The sequence below is a fragment of the Tachyglossus aculeatus genome, chromosome 1, assembly GCF_015852505.1.
Source record: "Tachyglossus aculeatus isolate mTacAcu1 chromosome 1, mTacAcu1.pri, whole genome shotgun sequence".
Lineage (NCBI taxonomy): Eukaryota > Metazoa > Chordata > Mammalia > Monotremata > Tachyglossidae > Tachyglossus > Tachyglossus aculeatus.
Genome location: NC_052066.1, coordinates 21693416 through 21715495, shown reverse-complemented (window position 1 = coordinate 21715495; position 22080 = coordinate 21693416). Strand labels below are relative to the sequence as shown.

Sequence of the window (22080 nt, the reverse complement as noted above, 5' to 3'; positions counted from 1 at the left end):
TGGCTGACATAAGTAAACTTCCTAACCATATCACCGTGTCTTTCTTATACAAAAAGATTTCATTGGGCATCAGCTCTCTCATAGTAAAAGTTTCTGTCTGATCATCATCAACATCATCAATCGTATTTATTGAGCGCTTACTATGTGCAGAGCACTGTACTAAGCGCTTGGGAAGTACAAATTGGCAACATATAGAGACAGTCCCTACCCAACAGTGGGCTCACAGTCTAAAAGGGGGAGACAGAGAACAAAACCAAACATACTAACAAAATAAAATAAATAGAATAGATATGTACAAGTAAAATAAATAAATAGAGTAATAAATATGTACAAACATATATACAGGTGCTGTGGGGAAGGGAAGGAGGTAAGATGGGGGGATGGAGAGGGGGACGAGGGGGAGAGGAAGGAAGGGGCTCAGTCTGGGAAGGCCTCCTGGAGGAGGTGAGCTCTCAGTAGGGCCTTGAAGGGAGGAAGAGAGCTAGCTTGGCGGACGGGCAGAGGGAGGGCATTCCAGGCCCGGGAGATGACGTGGGCCGGGGGTCGATGGCGGGACAGGCGAGAGCGAGGTACGGTGAGGAGATTAGCAGCGGAGGGGCGGAGGGTGCGGGCTGGGCTGGAGAAGGAGAGAAGGGAGGTGAGGTAGGAGGGGGCGAGGGGATGGACAGCCTTGAAGCCCAGGGTGAGGAGTTTCTGCCTGATGCGCAGATTGATTGGTAAAAGTCTGATAAAAGTATTGCCATTTAACCTTCCCCCTGAAGCCAGAACCCCTCTCAGGGTCGCACCTGGAGAGTTTCCAGTACTCTACCAGTTCCGACTAAAGGAAGGAGGGTCAGGCAGAGGCATATCCATTCCATTCTTAGCTTGGGCAGTGGCTAGCGAATGGAAGGCAATCTGCCACAAGTGAAAACTCACCTGTGCTGGGCAGCAGCCATGAGGGAGAGAGTCAAGGGCGGAGAGTCAAGTTGACTGTGCGGAAAGAGGCAATGGTAAGCAACTTCCAGCTTTTTACCAAGAAAACTCCATGGATCCACTACCAGAACAATTGCAGATGAGGCGTTCTGGTAGAGAAGTGTCCATGACGTCGTTATGGGTCGGATGCGACTCGACATCATTAAGACAACAACAAAGAAGCCAGACCTGCCTTAGACAAAGACCATGGAAAAGAACATTCCTTTTCTTAACGTATCAGGTTTTGGGGAAATCTGTAAATCAATCACTCGCATTTATTGAGCGCTTAATGCTTGTAGAGCACTGTGCTAAGCACTTAGGAGAATAAAGTATAATAATATAACAGACACATTTCCTGCCCACAACAAACTTTCAGTCTACAGGATTGTAAATGGCAACCTAGACCTTTTTGGATAGGCAAAATAACAAACTATTTCCTGTTGCTCACAAAGACCTTGGTATTTAATGCATCAGCATCCAGATTCTGGTGGTTTGGCTTGCTTTTGAAAGTGTAATGTTCTAAATGAATAAATAAGCCTATTGTTACATCTCTAGTAGTTATACTCTTAAATCCTCTTCATTTCATTTTGCATGTTACAACAGCAAGGAAAAAAAGGGACTAAACCTCAGAGTAAAAAAAAAAAAACTGAAGAAAGGAAAACGACCTCATGGATTGTTTTTCAGGTTTCCACGTGATGTAGCCATTGTTTCCTGCCTTGTCTTTGAGGGAACAAGTTCAGTATCCTCGAAACTCCTTGGCCAGAAAATTCCCTTGAATGTCATTCAGAAGACATCTTAGTCATGTACTATTGAAAAAGTTCAATTAAAAAGAGTTGTTTAAAAGTCCCCACTCTTTTCACCCATTGAGTCTCAGATTGTGAGCTTCTTGGGCTAGTGACCACATCTAAGTCTCACCTGTATATTTTTCTCAGTACTTAGTTCTGTCCATTGCTCAGAGTAGATGCTTCACTAGGACTGTTATGACTATTATTCTACTAGTGGGGGACAGAAGGGAATCTGGATTAAGAGTCCATTTTGGTCATTTTGACTTCCTCTCTCACTTCTCTTTACCCGGTCAGTCAATCATATTTATTGAGTGCTTACTGTGTGCAGAGCACTGTACAAAGCCCCGGGGAGAGTACGATACAACAATAAGCAGACACATTCCCTGGCCACAATGAGCTCATAGTCTAGAGGGCAGGGAATGTGTTCAAATCAGTACCCAGAATAAAACAGAGTGATTGAATACCTTGCCTTGCACTTACCCCACTGTGGAGTTGTTAACAACAGGGAAGCAGAGACAGCAGTGGTGTTTATTAAAGTCATTATCATGTCCAAAGCACTGTGGTAGACATTGGAATAGATACAAGTTAATCAGTTGGGACTCAGACTCTGACTCACATGCATCTCACAGTCTTAAGGGAGTGGACAGGGAACTTGCCTACCAACTCTGTGATATTGTACTCTCCCAAGCCCATAGTACAGCTCTCTGTGCTCAGTAAATGCTCAGTAAATATGATTGATTAATTGTTTAGGAGAATAGGTATTTTATTTCCGTTTTAGAGATGAGGAAATGGAGGCACAGAGATGTTAAGTGACTTGCCCAAAAACTCACAGCAGGCAAGTGGTGAGCCAGGGGTAGAACCCAGGACTCCAGACTTCCAGTTTTTTGCTCCACTGTTGGATCCAAAGAAAAATTCCAGAGTCTATGAAAAGGGCAGGGTCAGCCGTTCACATATTACTTTGCTGGAATTTTTTTATTCCAAAATGTGGTGATGTCCCTGCATGGAATTATAGCTTTCTTTTCCTTCTATTTTGCGAAGGAGAAGATGATAGTGCATGGGGCTACTCATTCCAGGGGCCTATTTTTCCTTCCCCCTGTACCCATTCACGATTATCCTCACTTTCATCCATGGTAGGCACCCAAATCTGAGAGAGAGAGAGAGAGAGAAATAGTAATAATAATAGTGATGGTGTTTGTTAAGCGCTTACTATGTGCGGTGCACTGTTCTAAGCGCTGGAGGGATACAAGGTGATCAGGTTGTCCCAGGTGGGGCTCACAGTCTTAATCCCCATTTTACAGATGAGGGAACTGAGGCACAGAGAAGTTAAGTGGCTTTCCCAAGGTCACACAGCTAAGTGGCGGAGCTGGAATTCAAACCCATGACGTTTTACTCCCAAGTCCAGGCGAGAGAGAAAGAGAGAGAGAGAGAGAGAGAGAGAGACAGAGAGAGACAGAGAGAGACAGAGAGAGAGACAGAGAGAGAGATGCATCAATAAAAGTATCCATTATTTGGTACTTGTCTGATTGGTTTTGAATTTCAAATGGTGAAACTGTGATCGTCTTCCCGTTCATTCCAGGCAATTAATTTTTGCCTGTTCAACTGATCGTTCAATTTTATGTAATTGTTCTTTTCCTCCTGTGGTTGCCTTCCATTATCAAATGACCACATCCACCTGTTCTGCATGCTCACCATAGAAAATTTGAAAAGTTTATGGCTTTGACCTTCCACTTTGTCCCCAGTAGCCTCTCACATTTACAAGTATTTTCCTGACTTGGAGAATAGATGATATTATTATTATTATTATTATGATATATTTGATGATGATGATGATGATGATGATATTTAGTAAGTGCCAGGTACTGTACTAAGCACTGGGGTGGATACAAACAAATCAAATTGAACACAGTCCCTCTCCCATGTGGGGCTCACAGTCTCAATCCCCATTTTACATTTGAGGTAACTGAGGCCCAGAGAAGTGAAGTGACCTGCCTAAGGTCACACAGCAGACAAGTGGCAAAGCTGGAATTCGAACCCTTGACCTCCTGACTCCCATGCCTGTGCTTTTCTACTGCGCCATGCTGCTTCTCATATATTTGTATATTGCTAAAAAAAATCATATAAAGATATGATTTTTTTTCCATAGTTCTGTTGAATTTGTGAAAAATTAACTTGGGCTCTAGTCACACCAGGTGTGGTTGGTAGTGCTATCAGCTCTGGATTGGCGGGTCATAGGTTCTTGTCCTTTGTTGACACTTCTGCCCAGGTTTTGAAAAGGTGTTTTTGAAGAATTCAATTAATGAACCCGGGGTGGGGGGGGATCCTTCAGAGGACGTATAAAGGGTCCCTTGTTTTGCTGAACAAGGTATATAGACACTGAAAGTATCCCTGTCACATTTCCTTGTACATATTTACTATTCTATTTATTTTACTTTGTTAATATGTTTTGTTTTGTTGTCTGTCTCCCCCTTCTAGACTGTGAGCCCGTTGTTGGGTAGGGACCGTCTCCGTGTGTTGCCAACTTGTACTTCCCAAGCGCTTAGTACAGTGCTCTGCACACAGTAAGCACTCAATAAATACGATTGAATGAATGAATGAATGAATGAATTTCCACACATAGACTGTAAGCTCCTTGTGGGCGAGGATTGTGTGTACCAACTCTTCTGTTGTACTTTGCAAAGTGCTTAGTACAGTGCTCGGCAGATGGTAAGTGCTCCGTAAATATCACTGGCTGATAGGTTGATTCTTTTCCGGTAGATGGCATTGGCCTCCATTTTGAATCAGTCAATCAATCCATCTTATTTATTCATTCATTCATTCATTATTTATTGAGCGCTTACTCACTGTGAAGTACTGTGCTAAGGTTTTGGGAGAGTACAATATATGTTGTTATAATACAGTTGGTAGATACATTCCCTGCCCAAAATGAGTTTACAGTCTAGAGAGGGAGACAGACATGAATATAAATAAATAGTGGCTATCAGTCAATCAGTGAAATTTATTGAGCAGTTACTATGTGCAGAGCACTGTACTAAACGCTTGGGAGAGTGCAATATAACCGAATTAGCGCGTATGTTTGCTACCTATAATGAGCTGACTGTCTAGAGATGTACGTAAGTGCTGTGGGGCTGAGGCCGGGGTAAATAAAGGGAGCAAATAAGGATGGTGCAGAGGAGAGTGGATAGAGACAGACATGAATATAAATAAATAGTGGCTATCAGTCAATCAGTGGAATTTATTGAGCAGTTACTATGTGCAGAGCACTGTACTAAACGCTTGGGAGAGTGCAATACAACCGAATTAGCGCATATGTTTGCTACCTATAATGAGCTGACTGTCTAGAGATGTACATAAGTGCTGTGGGGCTGAGGCCGGGGTAAATAAAGGGAGCAAATAAGGATGATGCAGAGGAGAGTGGATAGAGACAGACATGAATATAAATAAATAGTGGCTATCAGTCAATCAGTGGAATTTATTGAGCAGTTACTATGTGCAGAGCACTGTACTAAACGCTTGGGAGAGTGCAATACAACCGAATTAGCGCATATGTTTGCTACCTATAATGAGCTGACTGTCTAGAGATGTACATAAGTGCTGTGGGGCTGAGGCCGGGGTAAATAAAGGGAGCAAATAAGGATGATGCAGAGGAGAGTGGATAGAGACAGACATGAATATAAATAAATAGTGGCTATCAGTCAATCAGTGGAATTTATTGAGCAGTTACTATGTGCAGAGCACTGTACTAAACGCTTGGGAGAGTGCAACACAAGCGAATTAGCGTATATGTTTGCTACCTATAACAAGCTGACTGTCTAGAGATGTACATAAGTGCTGTGGGGCTGAGGCCGGGGTAAATAAAGAGAGCAAATAAGGATAATGCAGAGGAGAGTGAATAGAGACAGACATGAATATAAATAAATAGTGGCTATCAATCAGTGGAATTTATTGAGCAGTTACTATGTGCAGAGCACTGTACTAAACGCTTGGGAGAGTGCAATACAACCAAATTAGCGCATATGTTTGCTACCTGTAATGAGCTGACTGTCTAGAGATGTACATAAGTGCTGTGGGGCTGAGGCCGGGGTGAATAAAGGGAGCAAATAAGGATGATGCAGAGGACAGTGGATAGAGGGGCTTAATCAGGGAAGTCCTCTTGGAGGAGATGTGCCTTCAATAAGGCTTTGAAGGTGGGGAGAGTCATTGTCTGGTGGATATGAAGAGGGAGGACATTCCAGGCCAGAGGCCGGATGTGAGCGAGAGGCTGGCGGTGAGATTGATGAGATTGAGGATGAGGTGAGTAGGTTAGAATTAGAGAAGTGAAGTGGACCGGCAGGGTTGTATTAGGAGAGTAGTGAGGTGGGGCCTGGGGGGTGTGGGGGCCTGGTGACTGGGGTTTAAAGCTGATTAGGCCTTCCCAGACTGAGCCCCCTCCTTCCTCTCCCCCTCCCCATCCCCCTGCCCTACCTCCTTCCCCTCCCCACAGCACCTGTATATATGTTTGTACAGATTTATCACTCTATTTATTTTACTTGTACATATTTACTATTCTCTTTATTTTATTTTGTTAATACGTTTTGTTTTGTTGCCTGTCTCCCCCTTCTAGACTGTGAGCCCGCTGTTGGGTAGGGACCGTCTCTAGATGTTGCCGACTTGTACTTTCCAAGCGCTTAGTACAGTGCTCTGCACACGGTAAGCGCTCAATAAATATGATTGAATGAATGAGATTCTGTTTGAAGTGGAGGTGGATGGACAGCCACTGCAGGTTCTTGAGGAGTGGGGAAACATGGCGTGAACGTTTTTGTAGAAAAATGATCCGAGCAGCAGAAGTACGGACCGGAGTGGGGAGAGACATGAGGCAGGGAGGTCAGCAAGAAGGCTGATACGTTAATCAAGGATTAATTTGGCAGTTTGGATGGAGAAAGGAAGATTTCAGCGACGTCGTGAAGGTCGACCTGACAGGATTTAGTGACAGATTGAACATCCGGGTTGAATGAGAGAGATTCAGGTAACACCAAGGTTATGGGCTCATGAGGAAGGAAGGATGGTGGTGCCGTCCACAGTGATGGGGAAATCAGGGGGCGGACAGGGTTTAGTTGGAAAGATAAGGAGTTCGGTTTTGGACATGTTAAGTTTGAGCTGACAGCAGTACATCTAAGTAGAGATGTCTTGAAGGCAGGGGGAAATGTGAGACTGCAGAGAGGGAGAGAGATCAAGGCTGGAGATGTAGATTTGCCAACTTGTACTTCCCAAGCGCTTAGTACAGTGCTCTGCACACAGTAAGCGCTCAATAAATACGATTGATTGATTGATTGATTGAAAGGTGGTAGTTGAAACCATGGGAGCAAATGAGTTGTCCAAAGGAATGGGAGTAGTTGGGGAACAGAAGGGAATGCAGAAATGAACCTTTGAAGGAGTGGATAAACCAGCAGGTTGGTTTCCTCCATAACTGTAGTTGTTTTTGGATTAGGGATCAATCTCCTGCTAGAGGAGGCTGAACAGATCCCAGAGTTCTGAGCTGATCTTCTTGTTGCCTCCAAGGGCACGGGCTTGGGAGTCAGAGGTCGTGGGTTCTTATCCCAGCCCTCATCCCGGCTCCGCGACTTGGCATCTGTGTGACTTCGGGCAAGTCACTTCACCTCTCTGTGCCTCGGTTCCCTTATCTGTAAAATGGGGATTAAGACTGTGAGCCCCACGTGGGACAACTTGATAACCTTGTATCTCCCCCAGCGCTTAGGACAGTGCTTGGCACATAGTAAGCACTTTAACAAATACCATGATTATTATTAGTAGTAGTATTATTAATCAGGTTCACAGAAACAGTACACATAAAGAAATCTAAATTTAGTACATAAGAAGCATGGTATTTATTAAGCACTTACTATTTTCCAAGCACTTTATTAAGCAGCGGGATAGTTATAAGGTAATCAGATTGGCTACAGATTGGAGAAGCAGTGTGGCCTAGTGGAAAGAGCATGGGGCTGGGAGCCAGAGGACCTGGGTTCTAATCCTACCCCTGTCAAGTGCTTGCTGGGTGACTTGGGCAAGTCACTTAACTTTTCTGTGCTTCAGCTTCCTCAACTGTAGAATAGGGATTAAATACCTGTCTCCCCAGTACTTAGCGTGTGGACCCCAAGTGGCCATGGACTGTGTCCAACCTGAGTAACTTGTATCTACCCCAGTGCTTAGTACAATGTGTGGCACATTCATTCATTCATTCATTCATTCATTCATTCGTATTTATTGAGCACTTACTGTGTGCAGAGCACTGTACTAAACGCTTGGGAAGTACAAGTCGGCAACATATAGAGACGGTCCCTACCCAACAACGGGCTCACAGTCTAGAAGGGGGAGACAGACAACAAAACAAAACATGTAGACAGGTGTCAATACCGTCAGAATAAATAGAATTATAGCTATATGCATATCATTAATAAAATACAGTAGTAAATATGTACAAGTAAAGTAGAGTTATAAATCTGTACAAATATATAGAAGTGCTATGGGGAGGGGAAGGAGGTAGGGCGGGGGGCGATGGGGAGGAGGAGAGGAAAAAGGGGGCTCAGTCTGGGAAGGCCTCCTGGAGGAGGTGAGCTCTCAGTAGGGCCTTGAAGGGAGGAAGAGAGCTAGCTTGGCGGATGTGCAGAGGGAGGACACATAGAAGGTGCTTAAAAATACTAATGATTATAATGTAATAATAATAATGATGATGATGATGATGATACAGCCCCCATTCCACATGGGTGTAAGAGAGAAGTAGAACAGACATTGTATCACTTTAGCTTGTTGTGAGCAGAGAACTTGTTTATTGACTCTGTCTTACTGTTCTCTCCCAAGCACTTAGTACAGTGTTCTGAAAACAAAAAGCGCTCAAGAAGTACCATTATTGATCTAACAGAGAAAGAAAGTGAGGTACAGTGAAGCCAAATGACTTACCCAAGGTCACCCATCAGGCTAGTGGTAAAGCTGGAACTAATAATAATAATAGTATTTGTTAAGCGCTTACTAAGAGGCAGGTACTGTACTAAACTCTGGGGAATACAAGCAAATCGGGTTGGACACAGTCCCTGTCCCACGTGGGGCTCACAGTCTCAATCCCCATTTTCCAGATGGGGAAACCAAGGCCCAGAGAAGTGAAGTGACTTACCCAAGGTCACACAGCAGTCAAGCGGCAGAGCCGGGATTGGAACCCAGGTCCTTCTGGTCCATACTCTATCCACTAGGTCCCACTGACTTATCTGTGACTCTCTAAGAAGCATCGTATTTGACAGCACGTCAGCAGAGTAACTATATATAAAATCGCAGGCGTCTTGATCCGTTCTTCTCCTTCATTTTTTGCTACTTCTGTTTGATTAGGGGGCCCGAGGTGTTTTTCTTCTTCCCTTTCATCGACAGTGTTTTGCTTTCCTTCCGTTTGCTTCCGTTTATAATTATTGGGTCTTGTGTTACAACGAACCCCGGGGACGAGAACCCTGAGTCCCCTCTGGTTAGGCAGCCGTCCAGAAGCTCGGAGATTTGCATTATACAGTAGGATGGAGGACAAGTATCTGCATTCTCAGCCATGGACTACATCCCGATCAAACAGCCCTACCCTTCGGGAGGGACGCAATAATGAAAATAATGATAATAATTACGGTATTTGTTAAGCACCCCGCCACTTGTCTGCTGTGTGCTCTTGGGCAAGTCAGTCACTTTGCTGGTCCTCAGGTACCGCATCTGTAAAATGGGGATTAATAATAATGGTATTTGTTAAGCGCTTACTATGTGCGAAGCACTGTTCTAAGCGCTGGGGGGAATACAAGGTGGTCAGGTTGTCCCATGTGGGGCTCACAGTCTTAATCCCCATTTTACAGATGAGGTCACTGAGGCACAGAGAAGTTAAGTGGCTTGCCCGAGGTCACACAGCTGACAAGTGGCAGAGCCGGGATTCGAACCCATGACCTCTGGCTCCCAAGCCCATGCTATTTCCACTAAGCCATGCTGCTTTGAGCCCCATGCGGGACAGGGACTGTGTCCGACCCGATTTGCTTGTATCCACCCCAGTGCTTAGTACAGTAAGCACTTAACAAATAACACAGCTATCAATTATGTAGCAGGCACTGTACTAAGCGCTGGGGTGGCTACTAGCAAATCAGGTTGGACACAGTCCCTATCCCACATGGGGCTCACAGTCTCAATCCCCATTTTATAAATGAAGTAACTGAGGCCCAGAGAAGTGAAGTGATTGCCTTAGGTCACGCACCAGACAAGTGGCGGAGCCGAGATTGGAACCCATAACCCTCTGACTCCCAGAAGGTCTCTATCCACTATGCCATACTTCTCCCTGCCCTCAAGGGGTTTATTATCTAGTTTTGGATACTGACATTCAAATAAATGGCAGCTAAGGGAAGCCACTGAGAATGAAGATACGTCCAGAAGTGCTGTTGGACTGTGGTACAGATCAAGATCGAGAAGCAGCGTGGCTCAGTGGAAAGAGCCCGGGCTTTGGAGTCGGAGGTCATGGGTTCAAATCCCGGCTCCACCAATTGTCAGCTGTGTGACCTTGGCAAGTCACTTAACTTCTCTGGGCCTCAGTTCCCTCATCTGTAAAATGGGGATGAAGACTGTGAGCCCCCCGGGGGACAACCTGATCACCTTGTAACTTCCCCAGCGCTTAGAACAGTGCTTTGCACATAGTAAGCGCTTAATAAATGCCATTAAAAAAATAAATTAAAAAAAAAGTGCTGAGGCCACAGAAGGGACGGTGAATAGGGTAGGGGGAGATCTGTCAGGTTTGTATATAGTGCTTAACAAAGTCCACAGTTATTAATATTATTATTGCTGATGCTGATTATTCCTCAATCTGAGGTTTCTCTGGCTTTAACATTGACTTCTGTTCTCAGGGGTTGATTAGCCGGATTGTCTTTGATGTCTTCTTTTTTTCTATTAGAGAGACTCACACGTTTCCTCAATAGGATTTGTTGAGGGTCTGTTATATGCCAAGGACCGTAGGAAGTACTTGAGAGAGTATAGTTGTAAGCTCCTTTTTTAAAAAAATGGTATTTGTTAAGCACTTACTATGTGCCAGACAGCAGCAGCGTGGCTTAGTGGAAAGAGCCCGGGCTTTGGAGTCAGAGGTCGTGGGTTCAAATCCCGGCTCCGCCACTTGTCAGCTGTGTGACTTTGGGCAAGTCACTTAGCTTCTCTGGGCCTCAGTTACCTCATCTGTAAAAATGGGGATTAAGACTGTGAGCCCCCCGTGGGACAGCCTGATCACCTTGTAACCTCCCCAGTGCTTGGAACAGTGCTTTGCACATAGTAAGCGCTTAATAAATGCCATCATTAAGAGCCCAGGCTTGAAAGTCAGAGGACATGGGCTCTAATCCCACCTCTGCCACTTGTCTGCTGTGTGACCTTGGGCAAGTCACTTAACTTCTATGTGCCTCAGTTACCTCATCTGTAAAATGGGGATTAAAGGCGTGAGCCCCACGTGGGACAACCTGATTACCCTGTATCTACCCCAGTGCTTAGAACAGTGCTTAGCACATAGTAAGCAGTAAAATGGGGATTAAGACTGTGAGCCCTGTGTGGGGCAACCTGATTGCCTTGTATCTACCTAAGCGCTTAGTACAGTGCTTAGCACATAGTAAGTGCTTAACAAGTTCCATCATTATTATCATTATTATTATTATTATTAAGCACTTAACAAATAGCATAATTTTTATTATACTAAACACTGGGGTGGATACAAGCCAGTCAGATTGGATACAGTCCTAGAGGGCAGGGACCGTATATACCAACTCTACTGTACTCTTCCAAGCTCTTACACGCACTAAGCGTTCAGTACATAAATATTTCTGTGCTTAATTGATTGATTACAATAAAAAGAGACCTGGGCCCTGCCCTAAAGTTGTTTACAGTCTGAGGGTGGAGACCTGTGTGGGAAATGGACAGAGGTCAACCTGATTACCTTGTGCCCACCTCAGTGCTTCTACTTACAGTGCTTTTTTATTTATGGTATTTGCTAAGCTCCTACTATATGTCAGGCCCCGTACTAAGCTCTGGGTAAATCAGTCAATCAATTGAATTTATCGAGCGCTTACTACGTGCAGAGCACTGTACTAATCACTTGGGAGAGTACAATATATTGGATACAGCGTGGCTCAGTGACAAGAGCCTCGGCTTGGGAGTCAGAAGTCATGGGTTCGAATCCCGGCTCTGCCATGTGTCTGCTGTGTGACCTTGGGCAACCCACTTGACTTCTCTGAGCCTCAGTTACCTCATCTGTAAAATGGGGATTAAGATTGTGAGCCCCACATGGGACAACCTGATTACCTTGTATTCCCCCAGTGCTTAGAACGGTGCTTTGCACGTAGAAAGGGCTTAACAAATGCCATCATTATTATTATTATATACAAGCTAATCAGGTTGAACATGGACCATGTCCCACGTGGGGCTTAATTCCCATTTTCCAGGTGAGGTAACAGAGGCACAGAGAAGGGAAGTGACTTGCCTAAGGTCACGCAGCAGACGTGGGATGAGAACCCACGACCTTCTGACTCCCAGGGCCGTGCTCTTATACGAGACCACACTTGGAACATAGTAAGCACTTAACTAATTCTATTAGAAAAAGGAACAGCCCCAAGATATGATTTTCTTTCCATCGTGTGCTAAGAATGAATCCAGTCCGCAGAAAAAATAAAAGTCCCAGCAGGTCCTCCTGCTGTCTGTATAAAAGAAGTCCACTTAAACTCCCAGCAACGTCTAATGCATTGCACAATGCTTTGCACAATGCAGGGGTCTAAATACTTCTCAACAATCAGCTCCAGGGATCTCTGGGGGCTTGGATACAACCACTGCACCTTTATAAGCCTGCGACTGGGCTCCACCACTCACCTCCTGTGTGCCCTTGGACAAGTCACCTCAGTTCCCTCATCTGTAAAATGGGGAGCCAAACCCGTTCTCCCTCTTATTTAGAATGTGAGCCCCATGTCGCCCCTGATTCGCTTGTATTCGCTTGCATACCATTGTTATGATTATTATTTGTTAAGCGCTTACTATGTGCCAAGCACGGTATTAAGCACCGAGGTAGATACAGGCTAATCAGGTTGGACCTAGTCTGTGACCCACATGATGCTCATATTCTTAATCCCCATTTTACGGATGGATGTACCGAGGCACAGAGAAATGAAATGATTATACTAAGGTCACATGGCAGACAAATGGCAGAGCTGGGATTAGACCCCAGATTCTTCTGCCTGGTCATGCTGCTTATCTTCTATCTACCTCAGGGTTTAAGACAGAGCTTGGCACATAGTAAGTGCTTAACAAATACCATTATTATTAATATTGCTAGCGGGCTGGCTGTGCAGTATGGTTCAGTAAATACCATTCCATTCCATTCAATCGTGTGTATTGAGCGCTTACTGTGTGCAGAGCACTGTATTAAGTGCTTGGGAAGTACAGTTTGGCAACAGAGACAGTCCCTACCCAACAACGGGCTCCCTTCTTTCCCCCCGCCCTGACACACAGGCACACATACAATGGCACACACACACACACACATTGGCACACACAACACACTGCCAATCCAAACACAAGTGCTTCCCGGGAACTTGGAGGGAGAGAGAGCCGAGGCCGTCCCGGTGGGCCTGTCCGCGAAGCTCTCCGCCCTTCGGAAAAGCAGCATGGCGTAATAGACTTCTAGACTGTAAGCCCACTGTTGGGTAGGGACCGTCTCTATATGTTGCCAACTTGTACTTCCCAAGCGCTTAGTACAGTGCTCTGCACACAGTAAGCACTCAATAAATACGATTGATTGATTAATAATAATAATAATAATCATGGTATGTGTTAAGCGCTTACTACGTGCAAGGCACTGTTCTAAGCTCTGGGGAGGATACAAGATGCAGATTGTCCCACGTGGGGCTCATAGTCTTAATCCCCATTTTACAGATGAGGGAACTGAGGCCCAGAGAAGTGAAGTGACTTGCCCAAAGTCACACACTTGGTGGAGCCGGGATTAGAACCCGTGACCTCTGACTCCCAAGCGCGGGCTCTTTCCACTGAGCCAGGCTGCTTCCCGAGTAGTGGATAGAGCACGGGCCCGGGAATCAGGCGGTCACGGGTTCCGATCCCGGCTCCGCCACCCATCCGCCGTGTGACCTTGGGCAAGCCACTTCACTTCCCTGGGACTCAGTGACCTCATCCGCTCCGGCCGGAGCCACCATCTTGCGAGCTCACGCGCCAGGCCGGCGCTGAAGGAAAGGAAGTCCCTGTCCTTTCAACACTGTGCGCCATATAAAGTCTCCAGCTGCGACCTTAAGACGAGAGATCTTTTGGCTTCTGTATTCATTCCGTCCTTCAAACTTCCTAAATGCTTCGGGCTTCGGAGTCGCGAGAACTGTATAAAGGACGTTAGTATTTCTACAGCACAAGCAAGTTGGTGGTTGCGTTGATTCTTCAGTCTCTCTGAGCAGGGCTTTGTACTTCTGAAGGGATTATCACTTAATTGTAGTATACATTCATCCAAGTGCCTGAAATGGCCCCATTATTTAATAATCATCATCATAATAATTGTATTTGATCAAGCAGGGCCCCCGGGCAGGGTAAGCGTGGAAAAAGAAATGTTGAAAACAAAGAAAGGTGCTGTGTGAGGTGTCAGACAAAGTCAGGCTGATTTGAAACCTCTGTTTGACCGAGACGGGTACTAAGAGCTGTGGAGTGGAGTCACCTGCCCACCATGATAATAATAATATTTTTCGCCTAATGGTGAGAACATGAACTTGGGAACCAGAGGATGTGGGTTCTAATCCTGGCTCCGCCACTTGTCTGCTGTGTGACCTTGGGCAAGTCACTTAACTTCCGTGGGCCTCAGTTACCTCATCTGCAAATTGGGGATTAATAATAATAATAATGATCAATCAATCAATGAATCGTATTTATTGAGCACTTACTATGTGCAGAGCACTGTAATGATGGCATTTATTAAGCACTTACTATGTGCAAAGCACTGTTCTAAGCGCTGGGGAAGTTACAAGGTGATCAGGTTGTCCCACGGGGGGCTCACAATCTTAATCCCCATTTTACAGATGAGGGAAATGAGGCACAGGGAAGTTAAGTGACTTGCCCAACATCAAGTTAAGTGACTTGCCCAACATCACACAGCTGACAATAATAATAATAATAATGGTATTTGTTCAGCGCTTACTATGTGCAATGCACTGTTCTAAGCACTGGGGAGGATACAATGTGAGACGTGGGGCTCACAGTCTTAATCCCCATTTTACAGATGAGGGAACTGAGGCACAGAGAATCAATCAATCAATCATATTTACTGAGTGCTTACTGTGTGCAGAGCACTGTACTAAGCGCTTGGGAAGTACAAGTTGGCAACATATAGAGACAGTCCCTACCCAACAGTGGGCTCACAGTCTAAAAGGGGGAGGCAGAGAACAAAACCAAACATACTAACAAAATAAAATAAATAGAATAGATATGTACAAGTAAAATAAATAAAGTAATAAATATGTACATATATATATATATATATATATATATATATATATATATATATATATATATATACAGGTGCTGTGGGGAAGGGAAGAAGATAAGATGGAGGGGATGGAGAGGGGGAGAAGCAAAGTGACTTGCCTAGAGTCACACAGCTGACAAGCAGAGGAGCTGGGGTTTGAACCCATGACCTCTGACTCCAAAGCCCGGGCTCTTTCCACTGAGCCACGCTGCTTCTCCCAGATTAAGACTGCAAGCCCCATGTGGGACAGAAACTGTGTGTCCAACCCGATTACATTGTATCTGCCCCAGTGCTTAGAACAGTGCTTGGCACATAGTAAGTGCTTAACAAGAACCACGATTATTATTATTATTGTTATTGTTATGGTATTTATTAGGAGCTTACTAGGTGCCAAACACTGTTCTAAGCACTGGGATAGAGACAAGATAATCAGGTCCCACGTGGGGCTCACAGTCTAAGTAGAAGAAAGAGCAACATGGCCTGGTACATAGAACCCCAGCCTTGGGCTAGAAAGACCTGGGTTCTAATCTCGGCTCCTCCGCTTATCTGCTATGTGATCCTGGGCATGTCTCTTAACTTCTCTGTGCCTCGGTGACTTCCTCTGTAAAATGGGGATCAAGACTGTGAGCCTCATATGGGACATGGACTGTGTCCAACTTGTATCTACCCCAGGGCTTAGTACATTCATTCATTCATTCATTCATTCAGTCGTATTTATTGAGCGCTTACTGTGTGCAGACCACTGTACTAAGCACTTGGGAAGTATAGTACAGTGCTTTGCACATAGTAAGCGCTTAACAAATGCCATCATTATTATTTATTATTTTACAAGTCAGCAACATATAGAGACAGTCCCTACCCAACAACGGGCTCACAGTCTAGAATGGGGAGACAGACAACAAAACAAAACATATGGACAGGTGTCAAGTCGTCAGAACAAATAGAATTAAAATTAAATGCACATCATTAACAAAATAGAATAGTAAATATGTACAAGTAAAATAGAGTAATAAATCTGTACAAACATATATACAGGTGCTGTGGGGAGGGGAAGGAGGTAGGGCGGGGGGGGATGGGGAGGAGGAGATCTCCCCATCAAAAATCTCCAGTGGCTAACGATCAACCTACGCATCAGGCAGAAACTCCTCCCCCTGGGCTTCCAGGCTGTCCATCCCCTCGCCCCCTCCTACCTCCCCTCCCTTCTCTCCTTCTCCAGCCCAGCCCGCACCCTCCGCTCCTCCGCCGCTCACCTCCTCACCGTTAGGCCTCGTTCTCGCCTGTCCCGCCGTCGACCCCCGGCCCACATCCCTCCCCCGGGCCCGGAATGGCCCCACTCCACACATCCGCCAAGCTAGCTCTCTTCCTCCCTTCAAAGCCCTACTGAGAGCTCACCTCCTCCAGGAGGCCTTCCCACACTGAGCCCCCTCCTTCCTCTCCCCCTCCTCCCCCTCCCCATCTCCCCCGCCTTACCTCCTTCCCCTCCCCACAGTACCTGTATATATCTATATATGTTTGTATGTATTTATTACTCCATTTATTTTATTTGTACATATTCTATTTATTTTATTTTGTTAATATGTTTTGTTTTGTTCTCTGTCTCCCCCTTCCAGACTGTGAGCCCACTGTTGGGTAGGAACCGTCTCTATATGTTGCCAACTTGAATTTCCCAAGCGCTTAGTACAGTGCTCTGCACACAGTAAGCGCTCAATAAATACGATTGAATGAATGAATGAATGAATGAGAGGAAAAAGGGGTCTCAGTCTGGAAAGGCCTCTTGGAGGAGGTAAGCTCTCAGTAGGGCTTTGAAGGGAGGAAGAGTGACTGACACATAGTAAGCGCTTAATAAATACCGAAAAAAATAGGTATTGAATCCCTGTTTTGCAGATAAGGGAACTAAGGCACAGAGAAGTGAAATGACTTGCCCAGGTTCACACAGCAGACAAGTGGCAGAGCTGGGATAAAAACCCAGGCCCTCTGACTCCCAGGCGTGTGCTGTTACCTTTTCAGCCCTTTTCAGCCTGCTCTACTTCTACCATGGAGAAGTAATAATAATAATAATGATGGCATTTGTTAAGCGCTTACTATGTGCCTAGCACTGGTCTAAGCGCTAGAGACAGATGCACAAAATCCTAGAACCCATCAAGACTGTGCTGATTGTCAAATAGAGCACCTTGGCTGATTTACTCAAAAAAAAAAAACCACCCAAAAAACCTTTTGGTAGGAATCTCAGGCATCATCATCATCATCAATCATATTTATTGAGCACTTACTGTGTGCAGAGCACTGTACTAAGCGCTTGGGAAGTACAAGTTGACAACATATAGAGACAGTCCCTACCGAACAGTGGGCTCACAGTCTAAAAGGGGGAGACAGAGAGCAAAACCAAACTTACTAACAAAATAAAATAGAATAGATATGTACAATTAAAATAAATAAATAAATAGAGTAATAAATATGTACAAGCATATATACATATATACAGGTGCTGTGGGGAAGGGAAGGAGGTAAGATGGGGGGAATGGAGAGGGGGCCGAGGGGGAGAGGAAGGAAGGGGCTCAGTCTGGGAAGGCCTCCTGGAGGAGGTGAGCTCTCAGTAGGGCCTTGAAGGGAGGAAGAGAGCTAGCTTGGCGGATGGGCAGGAGGAGGGAAATAAACTTCCCAACATCAATTAGCCATTTATTCATTAACACTATTAAGCAAACAATTTGCAGGTTACTAGCAATTATCTCCGGCACTGGGCCCGGAGGAGCAAATTTGTTGTGTTCCTCTCTCCTTGGGAAATATTAAATACGTCCTTTCTCTTTGTTTTTTTTTTTTTTTTTTAAGGAAATATTAAATACTGTCCTTTCTCTTTTTTTTTTGTTTTTTTTTTTTTCTGGGGGGCTCTGCTTCAGGTCGTCAGAGCCGCTGAAGAAGCGGCTTCCACCCTGGCCAGCTCGATACACCCTGAACAGTGTATCAAAGTACTGTGCCCGATTATCCAGACGGCGGACTACCCTATTAATCTGGCTGCCATTAAGATGCAAACCAAAGTCATCGAGAGGATTTCTAAGGACTCCTTGCATCAACTCCTTCCTGACATCATCCCGGGGTTGTTACAGGTATGACATGCGCTAAGGGGCACCAGGGGCGTAGGGGGCCAGTGATAGCGTGAGGTCAATGATATGTATTGAGCACTTCCTGGGTGCAGACACTGTACTAAGCGCTTGGGAGAGTACTCTCCCAAGAGGCCTCCTCCAAGAGGCCTTCACCTCCTCCAAGAGGCCTTCCCAGACTGAGCCCCTTCCTTCCTCTCCCCCTCGTCCCCCTCTCCATCCCCCCCATCTTACCTCCTTCCCTTCCCCACAGCACCTATATATATGTAAATATGTTTGTACATATTTATTACTCTATTTATTTATTTATTTTACTTGTACAAATCTATTCTACTTATTTTATTTTGTTAGTATGTTCGGTTTTGTTCTCTGTCTCCCCCTTTTAGACTGTGAGCCCACTGTTGGGTAGGGACTGTCTCTATATGTTGCCAATTTGTACTTCCCAAGCGCTTAGTACAGTGCTCTGCACATAGTAAGCGCTCAATAAATACGATTGATTGATTGATTGATTGAGAGAAGCAGCATGGCTCAGTGGGAAGAGCACAGGCTTTGGAGTCAGAGGTCATGGGTTCAAATCCCAGCTCTGCCAATTGTCAGCTGTGTGACTTTGGGTCACTTCTCTGGGCCTCAGTTACCGCATCTGTAAAATGGGGATGAAGACTGTGAGCCCCACGTGGGACAACCTGATTACCTTGTACCTACCCCAGATCTTAGAACAGTGCTTTGCACATAGTAAGCATTTAATAAATGCCATTATTATTATTATTATTATTATGTTCCCTGCCCGCAATGAGTCTGTTGGGGTCTTGTCTTGTCATGCTGTGGAATGGTCTCCGCCCCATAGCGATGCCATGGACACATCCCTCACAGAATTCATTCTTCATTCATTCATTCAATCATTTATTGAGCGCTTACTGTGTGCAGAGCACTGGACTAAGCGCTTGGGAAGTACAAGTCGGCAACATCTAGAGACGGTCCCTACCCAACAATAGGCTCACAGTCTAGAAGGGGGAGACAGACGACAAAACAAAACACGTAGGCAGGTGTCAAAATCATCAGAACAAATAGAATTGTGGCTATATGCACATCATTAACAAAATAAATAGAATAGTAAATATGTACAAGTAAAATAAATAGAGTAATAAATCTGTACAAACATATATAGGTGCTGTGGGGAGGGGAAGGAGGTAGGGCGGGGGGGATGGGGAGGAGGAGAGGAAAAAGGGGGCTCAGTCTGGGAAGGCCTCCTGGAGGAGGTGAGCTCTCAGTAGGGTTTTGAAGGGAGGAAGAGAGCTAGCTTGGTGGATGTGTGGAGGGAGGGCATTCCAGGCCAGGGGAAGGACGTGGGCCGGGGGTCGACGGTGGGACAGGCGAGAACAAGGCACAGTGAGGAGGTTAGCGGCAGAGCGGCAGAGGATGCCCCACTTCCATCTGCAATTGTTGTGGTGGTGGATCCATAGAGTTTTCTTGGTAAAAATACGGTACTAGTATGGAAAAACTGTCTTAAGTCAGGCAGCTCTAAAACAGTTTTCCTTCCCTCTAGCCTCAAGGCAGAGAGATAGGAAAACGAGATGTATCGGCATATATTTCCCCTTGATCGCCTCCGGTTATTTTAACACACTTCACTAATGGATGGCTCAATGTACACAAAGATCGTATACTCAAGACTGCAATGGAGGTTTCCTTCCCCATCAGGTTGCACTGGGATGTCTGGCTAATAGCGATGTTTAATTTAGGCCGCATCTAACACTGGCTTTATGCATTCCTGGTTTAAAACCACCAACTTGTAAGTAGATACTATAATGAGAATCAGAAAGATGAGCCCCTTCCTTCCTCTCCCCCTCGTCCCCCTCTCCATCCCCCTCATCTTACCTCCTTCCCTTCCCCACAGCACCTGTATATATGTATATATGTTTGTACATATTTATTACTCTTTTATTTATTTATTTTACTTGTACATATCTATTCTATTTATTTTATTTTGTTAGTATGTTTGGTTTTGTTCTCTGTCTCCCCCTTTTAGACTGTGAGCCCACTGTTGGGTAGGGACTGTCTCTATGTGTTGCCAACTTGTACTTCCCAAGCGCTTAGTACAGTGCTCTGCACGCAGTAAGCGCTCAATAAATACAATTGATTGATTGATTGACTAGCTATGTGTTAGATTGTAAGATCTTTGGGGCGGGCAGCGTGGTGTAGTGGAAAGAGCACGGGCCTGGGAATCATAAGGTCATGGGTTCTAATCCTGCCTCTGCCACGTGTCTGCTATGTGGCCTTGGGCAAATCACTTCACTTCTCCTGTGCCTCAGTTACTTCATCTATAAAATGGGGGTGAAGACTGAGCCCTGTGCGGGACAGGTATTGTGTCCAACCCAATTTGCTTGCATCCACGCCAGTTTTTAGTACAGTGTCTGGCATATAGTAAGCATTTAATAAATACCATAATTATTCTTAAAATTATTTTCATTATTATTATCTTTGAGGGCAGGGATCGGGTTTGCCCACTGTTGGGTAGGGACTGTCTCTATATGTTGCCAACTTGTACTTCCCAAGCGCTTAGTACAGTGCTCTGCACACAGTAAGCGCTCAATAAATACGATTGATGATGATGATGATGAACTGTATTGTACTTGTATTCTCCAAGTGCTGAGTATGTTGCTCTACCTAGAATAAGTGATCGATTAAGTACTTTGATTGATCTTCTAATAAATCAATCAATCAATCGTATTTATTGAGCACTCACTGTGTGCAGAGCACTGTACTAAGTGCTTGGGAAGTACAAGTTGGCAACATATAGAGACGGTCCCTACCCAACAGTGGGCTCACAGTCTAGAAGGGAGACAGAGAACAAAACAAAACATATTAACAAAATAAATTAAATAGAATAGATATGTACAAGTAAAATAAATAAATAATAAATAATAAATGCTTAGTACATTGCTCTGCACACAGTTAAGCACTCAGTAAAGAGAAGCAGCATAGCCTAGTGAATAAAGCACGGGCTTGGGAGTCAGTAGGACCTGGCTTCTAATCTCAGCTCCATCACCTGTCTGCTATGTGACCTTGGGCAAGTCATTCACTTCTGTGCTTCTGTTCCCTCATCTGTAAAACGGGGATAAAACTGTGAGCCCCACGTCAGACAGGGACTGTGTCCAACCAGATTTGCTTGCATCTACCCCTACGCCTTAGTACAAAGTGCTTAAGAAAGACTATTTTAAAAAATAAATGCCATTGATTGATTGATTAATAATTAAACTTAAGAAATTGTTTTGTAGGCAAACGTAATACTAAAACGTTATTTTCCTTGTTTATATATTTTTAAAAAATAGTATTCTTGTTTCACATATCATGGCATTGGAAGAAGGAGCATAATTTGTTTACAGTTTTTAATTTTTCAATACCTTCATCACCAGTTATCAAAATAAGGGTCTTTCTCCCACATATTTGGGAGATTTTGTACATCAACCTTCTGAAGTTGTGTCTGGCTCCATCTGTAACTCAGTGGTAACCTATCAGGTGATAACTCAAGTCCAAAAAGAATTTATCCTTTAAATGTACACCCCTGGGGCATTCTCTGTACCCAGTCCCAAATGCCTTGTTGAAATGTTCTTCTTTTAGTGCTCTCTCATGAGTATTGCATTTTAATGCTAGCATTTCTTCCAGCTATCTTCTAGATAACCCTCTGAGTTTGCAAATGCAATTTACCTTGCTTTAAGGGCCTCCCTTCCCCTCTCCCTCAATC

The 22080-nt window shown here is 44.7% G+C and overlaps 1 protein-coding gene and 1 non-coding gene across 23 annotated transcripts in view; both read left to right on the top strand.

Annotated features, from left to right (window-relative positions):
• CLASP1 (cytoplasmic linker associated protein 1) overlaps positions 1–22080 on the top strand; it is a 442952-nt gene that overhangs the window by 400934 nt on the left and 19938 nt on the right. For all 22 annotated transcript variants that reach the window (XM_038747595.1, XM_038747592.1, XM_038747590.1 and 19 more), the window contains one exon: positions 18141–18347. In XM_038747595.1, coding sequence (XP_038603523.1) covers positions 18141–18347 — 207 coding nt within the window. The remainder of the gene's footprint in view (positions 1–18140; positions 18348–22080) is intronic.
• Positions 768–905, top strand: LOC119937597. Its single transcript, XR_005454162.1, has one exon. It is a non-coding gene; the product is annotated as a small nucleolar RNA SNORA7 (small nucleolar RNA).